This window comes from Pseudoliparis swirei, chromosome 18 (assembly GCF_029220125.1).
Source record: "Pseudoliparis swirei isolate HS2019 ecotype Mariana Trench chromosome 18, NWPU_hadal_v1, whole genome shotgun sequence".
NCBI lineage: Eukaryota > Metazoa > Chordata > Actinopteri > Perciformes > Liparidae > Pseudoliparis > Pseudoliparis swirei.
The window spans coordinates 5,473,750-5,491,629 of NC_079405.1; the positions used below are offsets into that span (position 1 = coordinate 5,473,750).

Below are 17,880 nucleotides of genomic sequence, written 5' to 3' on the forward strand. Positions count from 1 at the left end.
TGTGTGGGGGGGGGGGGTGCTTTTAGGACTCTGTGGAAGTGTGAAAGGTTCCAGCGGATCCTGTGGTGTCTTCACTACTGGGATGGCCGTTGTTGATTGATGGCCGCGGTGAGTGGTGGGGGCTCCGGGGCCACTGACATGGATTAAATGCATTAGCATAACAGTGGGTCGCACTTTTGGTCCGAGCATGATATTCTGCTCCGCGGTCTATCTCTATAAGCCCATTAAGGACCAGAGAGCCACCCTATTGTCGGCTGTCACCTTTCATTATGCCGTGGATTACTGCTCCCGGCCAACCGGGGTTCACATGCAGACACGGAGACCAAAAGGATGAAGTAATGAGCGCTGATCAACAACAAACACACACACACACACACATGCTGCGGCATCATCAAGGGGCACTCAAGCACTCCTCAAGCACTCAGAAGGTCTGTTTAATCGATATATTGATTGGCATCTCAAGAATGCTGCAACTTCTTTCAAAACACACATCACATCCCAACAAGACCCCATTCTCCCCTTTCCCTCCCGCCGTCTGCCTCGCGTCTCGTAGAGGGGTGGGGGCACAGAGGAAGGGTTAAAGTCGGGGGTGTAGTAGGGCTGGGCCTCAGCAAGGGAGGAGGAGGGGAGGGGGGGGGGCTATATAAAAACTGACAGAACACAAGTGGTGCTTTATATCCACCCTGTCCCGCGCCGGGTAAGAGGAAACCCTTAACTGCTCCAGCTTCAGCCTTTTTTTTCCTTTCTCCTGCATTTTCCCTCCCGCCCAGACGGACGCGCTCAGGACCAGTATGGCAGCATCATCTGCACAGAGACCCGGCGGGCCCTGCCAAGCGGTGGCCTTTGCGTTGCTTCTCGTCGCCTCGCTCTCAAACGGTGAGTAGTAGAGCAAAAACGAGGCAAAGGGGGTCAACTTCACGGGAGACGGTGTGGCCATCCACAAGGGGGGGGGTGGAGTTAGACTGGAGGAGCGTTTGTTTGAATGGCCTTTGAGTTGAATTCAGGTTTTAACCCTACAACTTTTTTGCAGACAGACTAACTCGCTACTGAGAGGAAATCTTGAACGAGCTTTTTGTGAAGCGGGTTTCATACACAGAAAACACTCCGTTTGGAGTACCTTGGCAAACAAAGGAGGGAAGGGTTTTAATTATGTGGAGGCACAGTCTGAAATGATGAATCGATTTAGGATGTCTGTTCTGGACTTGGGAATGTACGGCACGCTGCCCAAGGAGAACTCCCTCTTTGCTCTTTTATCATTGTTTGAAAAAAACACGTTCGTGAACCTTCCTCCGGTGCTACGCTCGCTGTTTCATTGACCCGCTTCCCACGATCTTCAAGGGCTTTTGACGAGTGTGTGTATTTATATTTAGCCGTGTAACGCGAGGCCGGTTGAAGCGTGTCTGAGGGGCGGCGTGCAGAGTTGGTTGTTAAAGTGTGTTTCCAATGGGGACAGAGAGGGAGCTTCATTGAGAGCTGATGCTGTGAAGACGACATGTGGCCGAGCTCCACGTGCAGCGGGACCCAAAGCAAGAAGGGTTTATTTGGAATGGAACAAATTCCTCTCGTGTCTGCATCGAGAAAGAAAAAAAACAGCATCTTATCAACCGGCTGTGGCCAATTTAAATTCAGGCCTCGCTTCTGAAGTCATTTTTTACTTTCTCAGAAAAAACGGCAACTTTTTTTAAATAATCCGCGGCCCCACCCCCCCAAACGTAAATTTTTAAATTGAGTCCACTTTACTTCAAGCCAAGTCCAATTTTTATATGAACGGAAATCAAGACCCACAAAAAAACAGTGAACAGTTCCTGTATACTGTGACTAGCATGTGTCACGCGGTGAAAAGAAATATCTGTGAAACCTTCTGGACGGACGAGCCTTCAGTGGCGGCCGAGCCAAGTCCAACTCAAAGTAAACACGGCGTAAGAACGAGATGCCAAAAAAAAAGAGCGCTAAGAAATGATCTGAAGCCGTTGGATCCCGAGCAGAGGCGTCTGTTGTGGCTGCAGATGAACCGCACACGCCGGAGTGCTTAATTCAAACCTGCTGTCTTGTTCATGGGATGTGGCTCCAGTGGGAATGAGATCATCAGCCGTGAGAGGCATCTGCATCCGCTCTGGAAAATGAAACCGTCTTGGACACGATTTCAACGTAAAGATTCTGAGCCAGAACGTACACTCAAAAAAAGAAAAAATATATATATATTAAATGGATCGGATAACCCATGAGATGCAGATGGGAAAGTGAAGACAAAGAAGACCTCCTGAGTTAAACAGGGTATCCCAGACGGGACAAACCACCTGTCTCCTGACAGGGGATGGGAGGGGGGCGGAGCTACGCGAGTGGAGGGAAAGACGAGCTTTACTGTACAAGTTCACTGTGATGAGGTCAGAGCGGATTCCCAGATGTCGGGGAGCGTAACGGTTACCCCGACAACCTGGAGGAGGAGGAGGAGGAGGAGGAGGGAGACAATCAGAAACACCAGGAGTAAAACAATTCCCTGTAGCGGCCATATTTGGGAAAGGCAGTGTTAAGTTGTAATAGTTTATTTTGATAACATCTGCAGAGGTCTTATGTTTTAAATTAATACATATAGAAAGATATTATAAGAGAAATAGAAAATATTCGGGAGAATATTGAGGAAGATGAGGGGAGTGAGAGACGCTCACATTTACTTTGACGACTGGAATGTCTCGCTCCTCGAAGGATCTCAGAAAACACTCATGAAACAATTAACTGTGATGCAGTTTAGGCTCTGCCTGCACGGTGAAGTGTTGTTTTTATACATTTTGCTTTTTTTTTAGCAGGCTCTCTAATTAAAGCAACTGCCAGATCGCGGCGCCGACCCCGCGGCGTGTAATTATGTAAATCATTGTTTGTGAAGCACCGATAGAAGTAGCGGACGCGACCGCAGAACCACGGGAGCAATGTCAACAACGCAGCGTTCAGTGTGAGCCGAGTCCAAAATCCCAGTGTCAGGTGATCCAGAGGCGGGGCCGACCTCACACTCGCGGGCGAGGTCCTCGCTCCCGTGGGACAGAGCGTTTCATCCGGTCCTCCCAACAGGAGAAAAGGCTGCTTCTCCCCAGCGGCGGCGTCCTTGAACTCGTTCCAGCCTCTGTACTTTTAAAAAACTCTTCATTTGCCCGTTTGCGTATTCAAACGCTCGCGTCCGAATGACACGGCCGAGCGAGCCGCTCGATCAAACGACCGGGAGGGGAAATGGGGAACTCAAAGCCTGAGCATCAGATGGCTAACACACACTTAAACAAAACACGCTGCGGTTTTAAAAGCGCTCTCTCCAGCTGAGCGTCTTTATGGCCTGCGATGGTCATTTTTCACTACCAACCCCCTTGGATGTGTGTGGAAGTAAAAAAAATTTGTAATGATGTAGTTCGTCTCGTGTTCTTTCTGGATAAAAAAAAAAAATGTTGAGCCCAGATCTGCCTCACTCTGCAACCGGATCCCCCAACAGTTACCTGCACACACTCAAACCAGACGGGCTCATTCGAGGTAATGCACGAGGCGAATTGTGAGAGACCGTGTAACGGGGGAGGAAGAGGAAAGGTGAGGGGGGGGGGGATATAATGCTCCCAATTGAAACCAGATGTCATGTTTCTTGAGTGTGGTCCCCTAGAAACGGGCGTCATGCTCTGGATAGGGGGCTGCAGCTGCAGCTGGGCAGCGTGGGGTGAAGTCGGAGCTGCTTCCACGGGCCTGATTGAAACCACGAGATCCAGTTGCTTTTCTGCCAAGAGAGAAGAATGGGCCGGCTTCTGCTATTAATCGCTGTGACAGGGGGGGGGGGGGGTGAAGATGGGGGGGGGGGGGTCATGATAGTGGGGTCAGCAGTCTGTTGTTTCAAAGCGGGTCGAGTTGCAGAGCATGTTTAACCCGAGGGGACTGAGCTCCGATGTCACATTCCTCCGCACGCTCTCAACTCGCACATTTTTAGATGGTTTAAGATATGACTTGCGATATTAAAATCAGGAGAACATTCCTCATTAGGGGGAATATGCGGTGATTAATGCTTTCATTCACTGAAAAAAGCTAGAAATAGGTAATCACATATGGAGCTGAACTACCCGGAATGTTTTCTTAATATTGCACAGGCAGTTTACATTTCTAAATTGACTGATTATGGGAGGCCAGATTTAAAAAATGGTATTTCAGCGGGGGCGTGTGCTCCTGGGTCAAATTTCAGAGTGATGTCAGAGATCCTCTAAAGGAGGTCATTCGACAGGACACATTGGAGGCGGGTCCGGAGGCAGCAGAGGAGGGAAAATTACACTTGATAGAGGTTCAATCTGGCAATTTTTGTACAACATCAGAAATCCTGAACTAATAATGTTATGTGTTACACTGCATAAAGAGCAGTACGTCCTCCATTGACATCACTCAATCAATAATGTACCAGAAATTGATCGCATCTTCTACACAGATACAGAGGGAACATGTGCAGGATATGCAACCCAGGGAGAAAAGAGGAGGCCATCCGTCTTGAGAATGTTTATAGAAGCCGTCTCGGCTGGACAGACTCTAACGCACTCAGTCAAAACAGTTCGGACATCATCTACGTTCCGCCTTGAGAGCAGAACATTCGTCTTGGCACTGGTCGAAGCTGCAGACTTCATTTGTGCGCAGAAAGATCCGAGATGAGTTTTATGCTTTAATTCCCAGCGAAAAGACGTTGTGGCGTGGTAAGTTCGCCGCTCGGAGAACCTCCGTCCTTGTGACTGTGTGGTCCGCCGTCGTGTGCGGACCATTATCACCATTATCACCTCACTGGGCCCCATTACACATCACAGGATTGTCCCCCCCAACATGAGCAGGTAGAGGCCGAGGGGCCCCCCGGGATATAAGGCCACTTTTTTTTTTAAGGGGGTCTGTCCCACGTCGCTCAGGAGAGTTCTCTGGAAACCAGGCTGGGATAAATCACGGAACAGCTGGTTCATGTTTAAAGGTGGCAATTCATTTGCACGTCATTGTGTTTTTTTTCTTCTGAACGGTATTTGTCATTTGTCACTTTTCGGATTGAGTTGCGCCTATATTTATGAAACCACAACGCACAACGCATTACATTCTCACCTTTCACAATAAAAGCCCGAAACGTATAACACCGTTTGAAGGCGAGTGTCTCTTATTCCTCACGTCCCTGTCGTGTAAAAGCCTCGAGACGCACAGTGAAGGACGTTCAGAACTCAGAGACGTACGGGGGCATTGGCGGCATCTAGAAGTGGGCATGCAGAGTTCCACAACATTTTATATTTGAATCAATGAAACTTAACCTGAACACATATTTTGTCAAGTCAAGGAAGTTTTCATGTTCAAAGTCCTGATGCGTTAATGCAAACGTATGTAAAGAAGAAGTGGAGCTTGTGTTTAGACATCGCATACACCGAGCTGAGCGTGCTACAGCGAGAGTTGGGAGGGAGGCAGCAGGGCGTTGAGCTGAAGGCTCGTCTTCTTCCCGAAGCCGGCCACATTCCTCCACCCGGAGTCCCGGGAGATGTTAAAGGGGGGGGGGGGACCGCAGCCGTCACTCAGGGCAATCTGGTGGGAAGATATTCGAGTCAGAACCCCCGGCCGTACGACAGACGGAGGAGTCCGGGCTGATTCTGTTTGGCAAATTTGTGCAATGATAGCGAGACAGGCGGCTGGTCAGTGACGTCACGGCTGCTATCATTGCACAAAAAGAGAGTCAGAGTGAGTACGAGTGGTGATGCGAAGCGAAGGGCGTCTCATGTCCAGTTTCCATGGGCGAGGAGCAAAAACCTCCTAAAAAACGTGCTGTTTTCTTGCAGAACACTGAACACACCAATACATAATGCAAAGAAATATACACAAATAATAGGCAACAGAGAGTGCAGATAGGAGGTTTTCCCACACTTGTCCCGGCTAATTTTGCACATGGGAGGTTTTGCACTTTGGCCATTGACATGTTTGACCGGATTGGTCGTCGCAAAAATCAACAAAATAATCACCGTTAGCTTACGCTTCCTTTGAGTGCGCGAGTGGAGGCTGGAGGGGTGGTGATGGGTTCAGAGGTCACGCCGTCAGTTAGTGTGTCGCCCTCACGCGGGGAGCAGCTAACGCCACTGTATCGGTTACAGCGCACAACAGTAACGGGTCAAAGTGACACCGTCATAAGATGCTCGTATGGTTGCATTCCTCTCTTCTTCAGACACAGTGAATGAACGTTAGCGCGAGAGAAAGGTTTCCTGGGAGTGTAGCGAGCCTTCAATTGTTTTATTCTTATAATCAAACCAGATGTGACGCTTTTTGTTCCACAATGAAAAATAAACAATAAAAATAAAAGGCGACCGCTGTTGCCGTTGGTCATAAGTGGCAATTTACACGCGGAGGTTTCCTTCCATCTGGGCTCTGGTCTGTCGGGGAAGTTTGTTTGTGTGTGATGAGCGATGACCGGTCAGAGAGACGTTTACAGGCGGGCGTTGCATTAAAAACAAATAGAAAACAGGCCATGTGTCGTTGTGTCTGAAGCCAAACAAACAAGTTTTGCGATCTTAAAAAAATGTCGAGGTGCCACGGTTTGAAAATCCTCAAAACAGGGGAAATCGATTCAAGTTCCAGTGTTGGGTTTTTTCCCATTAAAATAAAAGAAGAAAAGAAAATAGATTCCCAGCGACTCCACACAATACCTGCCCAACATCCCATCAGAATCTGCCCGAAAAAACCCACAAACTGTCAAGCTGAACAGAAGCGTCGGCCGCAACATCAATCTTCAGCCTTTTCTGATACACGCCGACAGAGTTTCACCCGTTCCAGCCGGCCACAAATCACCTGGCGGCGGAAAGTGATCACAGAGCTGCGGCCACACATTTCGTTCCACTGCGCTCCCACACTCCCGCGTGTCACCGCTGCACGAGAAAAACTTGATTTATGCCCGACCGTCTAACCTCATCCTTTTCCGGCAAAATAAACGGTCGGACCACACAGAGGCCGGGTGAGGGGCGGCAGCTGTCGGGCGACGGGCTCGCAGATAGACAGGCTTACCAAGGTCAGGGAGTCCTCGACCTGTCGCTGGCCCACGCCCTAATGGTCAACTGGAGACAGGAAGGTAGCGAGACGAGGCAAGGCGCCGGCTCCGTGGTGAAACTCGAGCACGTCTGCAGGGGAGAAAGCTTTCTTGCCACGGGGAAGGAGAGAGCACAATCCACTAGGAGGCCAGGGACTCCAGCGGCTCTCATCTAGTTGAACCAGTTGCAGAGTGTTGACTTGTTTCCTCTGCGCAGACACAGTATGACAGACAGCTGCAGTGGACAGTTGCGAGCACCCCCCCCCCCCCCCCCACCTGCTATGACAGCACATCCGGCGTCTACTTAGTACTTGTGGCAACTGTCTGTCACAATTATTTACCTCAGGAAGTGGCCATGTGTCACAGTGCCACCAGTGTGTGAATATATACGTGACGGATGTGTGAAGCGGGGCTGCACAACGAAGGCAGAACGGGGAGAATAAAGTGAGCCAGTAAAAAAAAAAACACGTTTTGTTATGCTGTAAAATGTTTAGAAATATAACTGACAGGGTTCTTACACATTTTGACCAGTGGATTTCCAGGACTTTTCCATGACTTTTAACCAAATTTCCATGACCAAACTGAAATCTCGGTATAAACATGACAAATTTAGAAAATGTTACGCCGGCTTATATTTTGAGCGTCTTTCTTTAAAAAAACATATTCATTATTTAAAACTCGGCGTAAATGAACATGTGATTATAACACATTTCCATGACTTTTCCAAAACTTTTATGATTTAAGTTTGTTCCATGACTTTTCCAGGCCTGGAAATGACCATTTTAAAATGCAATGACTTTTCCAGGTTTTCCATGACCGTACGAACCCTGAACTGATGTAAACAAAATGAAAATATTCAAGTAAAAACACACGAGAGAAATGTCCTATGTCAAACCATCCAATTCACTGTTTGAGTATACCGGCAATTTACCTCATAATAAGGTAATAAATACGACAGTCAATTCTAAAAACACATTTTAGAAGCACTAACGCATATGAGGAACTTTCATTTGTGTGGATTTTGGCCTTTAGAAAACCTCTGATTTTACTGCAGACGGGTCCGATGGTCTACCCCACTTAGTTCTGGTTCTCCCGCGGCTCACTTCCCTCCAGCGGGACCGGTCCACCGGACCTGGGTCTTGTCCGCGGTGGACTGGTCTCTGCTGGAGTCGGAGCTAAAAGGAGTTTCTGGTGAAACTGTGTTCCACAGATCATTACGTCTGGCGATGACACCGGATGACCAGCGTTAACAATAAATATATAGAAACCGACGATGTTTCCGCTGACGGTCTCGTGTACTTATGTAGGTCTTATAAAATAATCATTATTTAATTGAAATGACGAGTTAAACGTTCCTTGCAGTGACTTTAAGATGACGCTTTACAGTCACATGGATAGAGTATATGCAAAGTGAAAACAAAGCCATTCATTAAATGTAGCACGGGTGGCGGTAAGAAGGAGTTCAACAGGGGGCAGCACAACCTGAGATGAACCACAAACTCTACCTGGCAACCAGCGAGGAATCGCACGGCGAGAGAGAGATGTAATGAGATCTGCAGAAGCAAGGCATTATGGGAATGTTTGGAGAGTGAGGTAATGCTGTTGTTGTTAGACAGAGAGGGAAATCTGGCTAAAAGGAATGCATGCTGGGTATTATGCTTAGACTCCTGAAAGCTACCCTTGTAGTGTGACCTGATTAAGTGAGAGCGATAAAAAGCCTCAGCTCATTAGCTCAGTGACTGCAGGGTGTGGTGGATTTTTTTCTTCTTCCTTTTTTTAAACTAATTTGCTCAGAGAATTAATCGTGCCCTGAAAGTTATCCAGGTTAATACAACTTTGCAGGTGAATTAATTCACAGCTGAAGGAACCCGACCAGAAATATCCTATTACGGTTTTGATTTAGGGCTGCGATTAATCAAGGACTCCAACTCCCAAAGTCAAGCAGATCCCGGGAAAATGGAAAAGGGTATGATGGCCTATTACATAATTCAAAAAAGTTGGGAAAAGTGATGTGTTCAATGGCATCATTACCTGGCACCTTCCAGCAGCGCGTTTAATAACAGCGTCAGCACGGTTCCACGGGGTCGATGGAAAACCATTACGCTCATGCACCCAAACTTATGTTGTATATCCTCCATTCTTGCCCGGCCAAAAGTGAGTCACTGTGACCGCGAGGATCCTCTGACACAACCTCAGAGGAGGAGGACGCGTTTCAGAGGAGAAGTCTGAGCACATCCGTTATCTACTGCGATGGAGACCTTTTAACTAATGTCCCACATCCCCGTCGAGCCTCGAGGGACACAGAGAGATCACACACACACACACACACACACACACACACACACACACACACACACAGAGACACACACACACACACACAGAGACACACACACACACACACACAGAGACACACACACACACACACACACACACACACACACACACACACACACACACACACACACACACACACACACACACACACACAGAGACACACACACACACACACACACACAGAGACACACACACACACACAGAGACACACACACACAGAGACACACACACACACACACACACACACACACACAGAGACACACACACACAGACACACACACACACAGAGACACACACACACAGACACACACACACACAGAGACACACACACACACACAGACACACACACACACAGACACACACACACACAGACACACACACACACAGACACACAGACACACACACACACACAGAGACAGACACACACACACGCACACATACACACACACACAGACACACACACACACACACACACACACAGACATACACACACACAGACACACACACAGACACACAGACATACACACACACATACACACACACACACAGACACACAGGCACACACACACACACACAGACACACATACAGACAAACACACACACACAGACACACACACAGACACACAGACACACACAGAAACACAGATACACACACACACACACACACACAGACACACCCCCAGACACACACACACACACAGACACACACACAGACACACACACACACACACACACAGACACACACACACACACAGACACACACACACACACACACACACACACACACACACACACACACACACACACACACACACACACACACACACACACACACACACACACACACCCACACACACACACACACACACAGCGGGTAATTGAAGTGACGATAGCTCAGTCGCGAGCACCACCAACCATCTGACCCACGACGACCTCACATCACAACTTTATTACATCATGGCAGCCGGTCTAAAACCTCAGATTCTCCCGAGGGACTCGAGGGGGGCGGGAACTAGAAAACATCATCGCTGATGACTGGAAGTGTGCAAGTTACTCACATCATAACATGAGATGCATTTACCTTGCCACCTTGGAGAGCCAGTGGCGTGCACGTTGCCCGGTTTTCATTTCCGGTAAAGGAAACACAAAGGAGGAGCCCGACGGTCTCAGTTATTGCCTCAATTGGATTTAGAAAAGCAACAGATGTTTTGTTTTCATGGCAGCAGCTTCTCTGTGGTTCATGCAGACCGACCCTCACAGAGGAGCATTTCACAGGGTTCTTACACATTTTGACCAATGGATTTCCAGGACTTTTCCATGACTTTTAACCAAATTTCCATGACCAAACTGAAATCTCGGTATAAACATGAACAATTTAGAAAATGTTGCGTATCGAGAGCGTACGCCGGCTTATATTTTGAGCGTCTTTCTTTAAAAACATATTAATTATTTCAAACTCGGCGTAAATGAACATGTGATTATAACACATTTCCATGACTTTTCCAAAACTTTTATGATTTAAGTTTGTTCCATGACTTTTCCAGGCCTGGAAATGACCATTTAAAAATTCCATGACTTTTCCAGGATTTCCATGACCGCACGAACCCTGATTTCAACACCGATCAGTTCGCTGTGAACTCCACCCTTCTTATCGGCTCAGGCCGAGGAGTTATTATTTGAATTTCTCGGTGCTGAGAGTTACAGACGCACGTCCACAAAGCCGATGAAAGAGCCAACGTCAAGCCCCCTTTTCTGATTCCGCAGCAGAGGTCACGGCGCAGGACGACGTCGCCACGACGCGGGGCGGCGGCACGACGCGGGGCGTTGTCACGGCGACGGTGCCGACTGCGGCGCCAGAGTCATACGTGGGAGGAAACATGATCCCAAAGGCGTCCGATGCTGCTGGTGAGAAACGCGCCTTCACTTACAGAAATTCCTCGATAGCGGCCACTTCGGCTCACATCCGAGGGAACTAAATAATTGAACGTCACCATCAACTTGTTTTAGTCGACGTGGGTGCTTTTAAATGTTGCGACTGAATTAAGTTAACTCACAGAATGAATTAAGTAAAACCCCAGAGCCACGCCCATTAGACACAGGCTTACCAACGCAGTGCATGCATTACGAACACCATCACATTTAATGCATCGTCATTTTGAAGATATTATATTATACTGCAGAGACCAAGGAGAGAACAGGCCAGAGCAAGATAATCAGTTCTTCTGTGTAGAAGAGTTATTCATTAAATGCCAGATAACATGTGGTCCGGAATATCCGTATCCTGTAAATGATTTTGTACGTGCATCAAAGAATAAGAAAACAAAAAAATAACCAGTGGAATGAAGATTAAAATACAGTCAATTCTAAATGTAATCAATAGTTTTCGAAGAGAAGGTAGAAGTAAACAGTTGTAAGGATCATTTTCTTTCTATAACTTAAAAAACTAATTCGATAATGTACTTAATGTTTAAATACATATAATTATATAAATATATACACATATTAACCCATATAACCCCATATATGTACATATATATATGTATATATATATATATAAAATCATATGTATATATGTGTGTGTATATATATATATTTATGTGTATATATATTTATTTAATGCAGCCTATACTGTCTGAAAATAGATCATATATATATATAAATATATATATATATACACACACACACACACGTGTGTGAATATACATATATATATATATCTCTATATGTATATACACAAATTTAAACACAAACGTACAACATCAACAACGAGCTCCACAGAGAGAGAATCGATAAAGCAACATTTAAAGTGTAACGAAGGCTCTGGGTCATATCCATCCGCCTCTGACCGAGAGTATGCGTCGTTTTAATATCAAGAGCCACAGGATCCACAAATGGTGGTTTTCCCGACCATGGGCTCTCCGACCGAAGCGACCACAGGAGCGGCGGCGACGGGGACAGAAGAGGCCGGACGCCATCACAACCAGGCCGCCGCCGAGGTCACGGGGGTCACAGCCAGGGTTCACGTCAACACGACGGAAATCGTGGCAGCGGAGACTCCGGCTCCTCTGCCCGCCAGAGGCGACGGCCCCAACAACATCCCACGGGTAAGATACGACGGGCCGTAATGACGTCACGCAGATACGAGGGTCCTGGTTCTGGAGGAGAATAACAATCAAATAGCAGAACAATGGCGTCATTCGTTACTACTTTGGCTTGTTGGGTCACCTTTTCAAATCTTTCAAATGACGCATGACACCATTTGCAAATGGTTCTTCTCTAAGCTTTTGCATAAGTAAATAACGTCGTATTTTCATAAGCCTGCGGGACTGATTTACACTTTTGTGTGCGTTTCTGACAAGGTCAAACTAATTTGTTTTGCATGCTGTGCTATAGATACACATTTGGTCTTAAAACATCAGATAAAATGCTTATAATAGAGAGAGTAAAGCATTCGGTTTCAAGTGTACTGCAACACGGTGCAGGCGTTTGACCGTTGAGGGTTTCTCTCTGCAGCTCGTGCCGCAGGACGACGTTGTCTGCGTCAGCAAAGAGGCGGTCCAGGACAAGAACGCCGTGAACCTGAAGCTCAAGGCCTCCTCCAGCTGTGTGAGTCCAGAGAACATGTTTGTGTTTCTACTTGTGTGCGCTCTATAGAGTAGAAGTCTGCGTGTGTATCTACTTGTGTGCGCTCTATAGAGTAGAAGTCTGCGTGTGTATCTACTTGTGTGCGCTCTATAGAGTAGAAGTCTACATGTGTATCTACTTGTGTGCGCTCTATGGAGTAGAAGTCTACATGTGTATCTACTTGTGTGCGCTCTATAGAGTAGAAGTATGCGTGTGTATCTACTTGTGTGCGCTCTATAGAGTAGAAGTCTGCATGTGTATCTACTTGTGTGCGCTCTATGGAGTAGAAGTCTGCATGTGTATCTACTTGTGTGCGCTCTATAGAGTAGAAGTCTGCGTGTGTATCTACTTGTGTGCGCTATAGAGTAGAAGTCTGCGTGTGTATCTACTTGTGTGCTCTATAGAGTAGAAGTCTGCGTGTGTATCTACTTGTGTGCGCTCTATAGAGTAGAAGTCTGCGTGTGTATCTACTTGTGTGCGCTCTATAGAGTAGAAGTCTACATGTGTATCTACTTGTGTGCGCTCTATAGAGTAGAAGTCTGTTTGTGTATCTACTTGTGTGCGCTATAGAGTAGAAGTATGCGTGTGTATCTACTTGTGTGCGCTCTATAGAGTAGAAGTCTGCGTGTGTATCTACTTGTGTGCGCTCTATGGAGTAGAAGTATGTTTGTGTATCTACTTGTGTGCGCTCTATAGAGTAGAAGTCTGTGTGTATCTACTTGTGTGCGCTCTATGGAGTAGAAGTATGCGTGTGTATCTACTTGTGTGCGCTCTATGGAGTAGAAGTATGCGTGTGTATCTACTTGTGTGCCCTCTATAGAGTAGAAGTCTATGTGTATCTACTTGTGTGCGCTCTATAGAGTAGAAGTCTTGTGTATCTACTTGTGTGCCTCTATAGAGTAGAAGTCTGCATGTGTATCTACTTGTGTGCGCTCTATGAGTAGAAGTATGCATGTGTATCTACTTGTGTGCTATAGAGTAGAATGTTTGTGTATCTATGTGCTCTATAGAGTAGAAGTCTGCATGTGTATCTACTTGTGTGCGCTCTATAGAGTAGAAGTATGTTTGTGTATCTACTTGTGTGCGCTCTATAGAGTAGAAGTCTGCGTGTGTATCTACTTGTGTGCGCTATAGAGTAGAAGTATGTTTGTGTATCTACTTGTGTGCGCTCTATAGAGTAGAAGTCTGCATGTGTATCTACTTGTGTGCGCTCTATAGAGTAGAAGTATGTTTGTGTATCTACTTGTGTGCGCTCTATAGAGTAGAAGTATGTTTGTGTATCTACTTGTGTGCGCTCTATAGAGTAGAAGTCTGCATGTGTATCTACTTGTGTGCGCTCTATAGAGTAGAAGTCTGCGTGTGTATCTACTTGTGTGCGCTCTATAGAGTAGAAGTATGTTTGTGTATCTACTTGTGTGCGCTCTATAGAGTAGAAGTCTGCGTGTGTATCTACTTGTGTGCGCTCTATAGAGTAGAAGTCTGCATGTGTATCTACTTGTGTGCGCTCTATAGAGTAGAAGTATGCGTGTGTATCTACTTGTGTGCGCTCTATAGAGTAGAAGTCTGTGTGTATCTACTTGTGTGCGCTCTATAGAGTAGAAGTCTGCGTGTGTATCTACTTGTGTGCGCTATAGAGTAGAAGTCTACGTGTGTATCTACTTGTGCGCTCTATGGAGTAGAAGTCTGCGTGTGTATCTACTTGTGTGCGCTATAGAGTAGAAGTATGCGTGTGTATCTACTTGTGTGCGCTCTATAGAGTAGAAGTATGCATGTGTATCTACTTGTGTGCGCTATAGAGTAGAAGTCTGCATGTGTATCTACTTGTGTGCGCTCTATAGAGTAGAAGTCTGCATGTGTATCTACTTGTGTGCGCTCTATAGAGTAGAAGTCTGCGTGTGTATCTACTTGTGTGCGCTCTATAGAGTAGAAGTCTGCGTGTGTATCTACTTGTGTGCGCTATAGAGTAGAAGTCTGCGTGTGTATCTACTTGTGTGCGCTCTATAGAGTAGAAGTCTGCATGTGTATCTACTTGTGTGCGCTCTATAGAGTAGAAGTCTGCGTGTGTATCTACTTGTGTGCGCTCTATAGAGTAGAAGTCTGTTTGTGTATCTACTTGTGTGCGCTCTATAGAGTAGAAGTCTGCATGTGTATCTACTTGTGTGCGCTCTATAGAGTAGAAGTCTGCATGTGTATCTACTTGTGTGCGCTCTATAGAGTAGAAGTATGTTTGTGTATCTACTTGTGTGCGCTCTATAGAGTAGAAGTCTGCGTGTGTATCTACTTGTGTGCGCTCTATAGAGTAGAAGTATGTTTGTGTATCTACTTGTGTGCGCTATAGAGTAGAAGTCTGCGTGTGTATCTACTTGTGTGCGCTCTATAGAGTAGAAGTCTACATGTGTATCTACTTGTGTGCGCTCTATAGAGTAGAAGTCTGTTTGTGTATCTACTTGTGTGCGCTATAGAGTAGAAGTCTGCGTGTGTATCTACTTGTGTGCGCTCTATAGAGTAGAAGTCTGTTTGTGTATCTACTTGTGTGCGCTCTATAGAGTAGAAGTCTGCATGTGTATCTACTTGTGTGCGCTCTATAGAGTAGAAGTCTGCATGTGTATCTACTTGTGTGCGCTCTATAGAGTAGAAGTCTGCGTGTGTATCTACTTGTGTGCGCTCTATAGAGTAGAAGTCTGCATGTGTATCTACTTGTGTGCGCTCTATAGAGTAGAAGTCTGTGTGTATCTACTTGTGTGCGCTCTATAGAGTAGAAGTCTGCGTGTGTATCTACTTGTGTGCGCGCTATAGAGTAGAAGTCTGTGTGTGTATCTACTTGTGTGCGCTCTATAGAGTAGAAGTCTGTGTGTGTATCTACTTGTGTGCGCTCTATAGAGTAGAAGTCTGCGTGTGTATCTACTTGTGTGCGCTCTATAGAGTAGAAGTCTGTTTGTGTATCTACTTGTGTGCGCTCTATAGAGTAGAAGTCTGCGTGTGTATCTACTTGTGTGCGCTCTATAGAGTAGAAGTCTGCATGTGTATCTACTTGTGTGCGCTCTATAGAGTAGAAGTCTGTGTGTGTATCTACTTGTGTGCGCTCTATAGAGTAGAAGTCTGTTTGTGTATCTACTTGTGTGCGCTCTATAGAGTAGAAGTCTGTGTATCTACTTGTGTGCGCTCTATAGAGTAGAAGTATGCATGTGTATCTACTTGTGTGCGCTCTATTGAGTAGAAGTCTGTGTGTGTATCTACTTGTGTGCGCTCTATAGAGTAGAAGTCTGTTTGTGTATCTACTTGTGTGCGCTCTATGGAGTAGAAGTCTGTGTGTGTATCTACTTGTGTGCGCTCTATTGAGTAGAAGTCTGTGTGTATCTACTTGTGTGCGCTCTATAGAGTAGAAGTCTGCATGTGTATCTACTTGTGTGCGCTCTATGGAGTAGAAGTCTGTGTGTGTATCTACTTGTGTGCGCTCTATAGAGTAGAAGTCTGCGTGTATCTACTTGTGTGCGCTCTATAGAGTAGAAGTCTGCATGTGTATCTACTTGTGTGCGCTCTATTGAGTAGAAGTCTGTGTGTATCTACTTGTGTGCGCTCTATAGAGTAGAAGTCTGTGTGTGTATCTACTTGTGTGCGCTCTATAGAGTAGAAGTATGCGTGTGTATCTACTTGTGTGCGCTCTATAGAGTAGAAGTATGTGTGTATCTACTTGTGTGCGCTCTATAGAGTAGAAGTCTGTTTGTGTATCTACTTGTGTGCGCTCTATAGAGTAGAAGTCTGCATGTGTATCTACTTGTGTGCGCTCTATAGAGTAGAAGTCTGTGTGTGTATCTACTTGTGTGCGCTCTATAGAGTAGAAGTCTGTGTGTGTATCTACTTGTGTGCGCTCTATAGAGTAGAAGTCTGCATGTGTATCTACTTGTGTGCGCTCTATTGAGTAGAAGTCTGTGTGTATCTACTTGTGTGCGCTCTATAGAGTAGAAGTCTGCATGTGTATCTACTTGTGTGCGCTCTATAGAGTAGAAGTCTGCGTGTGTATCTACTTGTGTGCGCTCTATAGAGTAGAAGTCTGTGTGTGTATCTACTTGTGTGCGCTCTATAGAGTAGAAGTCTGCATGTGTATCTACTTGTGTGCGCGCTATAGAGTAGAAGTCTGCATGTGTATCTACTTGTGTGCGCTCTATAGAGTAGAAGTCTGTGTGTGTATCTACTTGTGTGCGCTCTATAGAGTAGAAGTCTGTGTGTGTATCTACTTGTGTGCGCTCTATAGAGTAGAAGTCTGCATGTGTATCTACTTGTGTGCGCTCTATGGAGTAGAAGTCTGTGTGTGTATCTACTTGTGTGCGCTCTATAGAGTAGAAGTCTGTGTGTGTATCTACTTGTGTGCGCTCTATAGAGTAGAAGTCTGTGTGTGTATCTACTTGTGTGCGCTCTATAGAGTAGAAGTATGTGTGTATCTACTTGTGTGCGCTCTATAGAGTAGAAGTCTGTGTGTGTATCTACTTGTGTGCGCTCTATAGAGTAGAAGTCTGCGTGTGTATCTACTTGTGTGCGCTCTATAGAGTAGAAGTCTGTGTGTGTATCTACTTGTGTGCGCTCTATAGAGTAGAAGTCTGCATGTGTATCTACTTGTGTGCGCTCTATAGAGTAGAAGTCTGTGTGTGTATCTACTTGTGTGCGCTCTATAGAGTAGAAGTCTGCGTGTGTATCTACTTGTGTGCGCTCTATAGAGTAGAAGTCTGCATGTGTATCTACTTGTGTGCGCTCTATAGAGTAGAAGTCTGCGTGTGTATCTACTTGTGTGCGCTCTATAGAGTAGAAGTCTGCATGTGTATCTACTTGTGTGCGCTCTATAGAGTAGAAGTCTGCGTGTGTATCTACTTGTGTGCGCTATAGAGTAGAAG

General features: G+C 46.0%; 1 protein-coding gene across 2 annotated transcripts in view; it reads left to right on the top strand.

The window, feature by feature from the left end:
* The first annotated feature begins 665 nt into the window (after nt 1-665).
* si:ch211-286o17.1 (hematopoietic progenitor cell antigen CD34) overlaps nt 666-17,880 on the top strand; it is a 35,104-nt gene continuing 17,889 nt past the window's right edge. Inside the window, exons 1-4 of one of the 2 annotated variants that reach the window (XM_056438424.1) lie at nt 666-876; nt 11,135-11,275; nt 12,245-12,474; nt 12,884-12,976. In XM_056438424.1, the coding sequence (XP_056294399.1) occupies nt 792-876; nt 11,135-11,275; nt 12,245-12,474; nt 12,884-12,976 (549 nt within the window). In that variant the 5' untranslated portion in view covers nt 666-791. The remainder of the gene's footprint in view (nt 877-11,134; nt 11,276-12,244; nt 12,475-12,883; nt 12,977-17,880) is intronic. The other variant, XM_056438425.1, reaches the window with a different exon arrangement.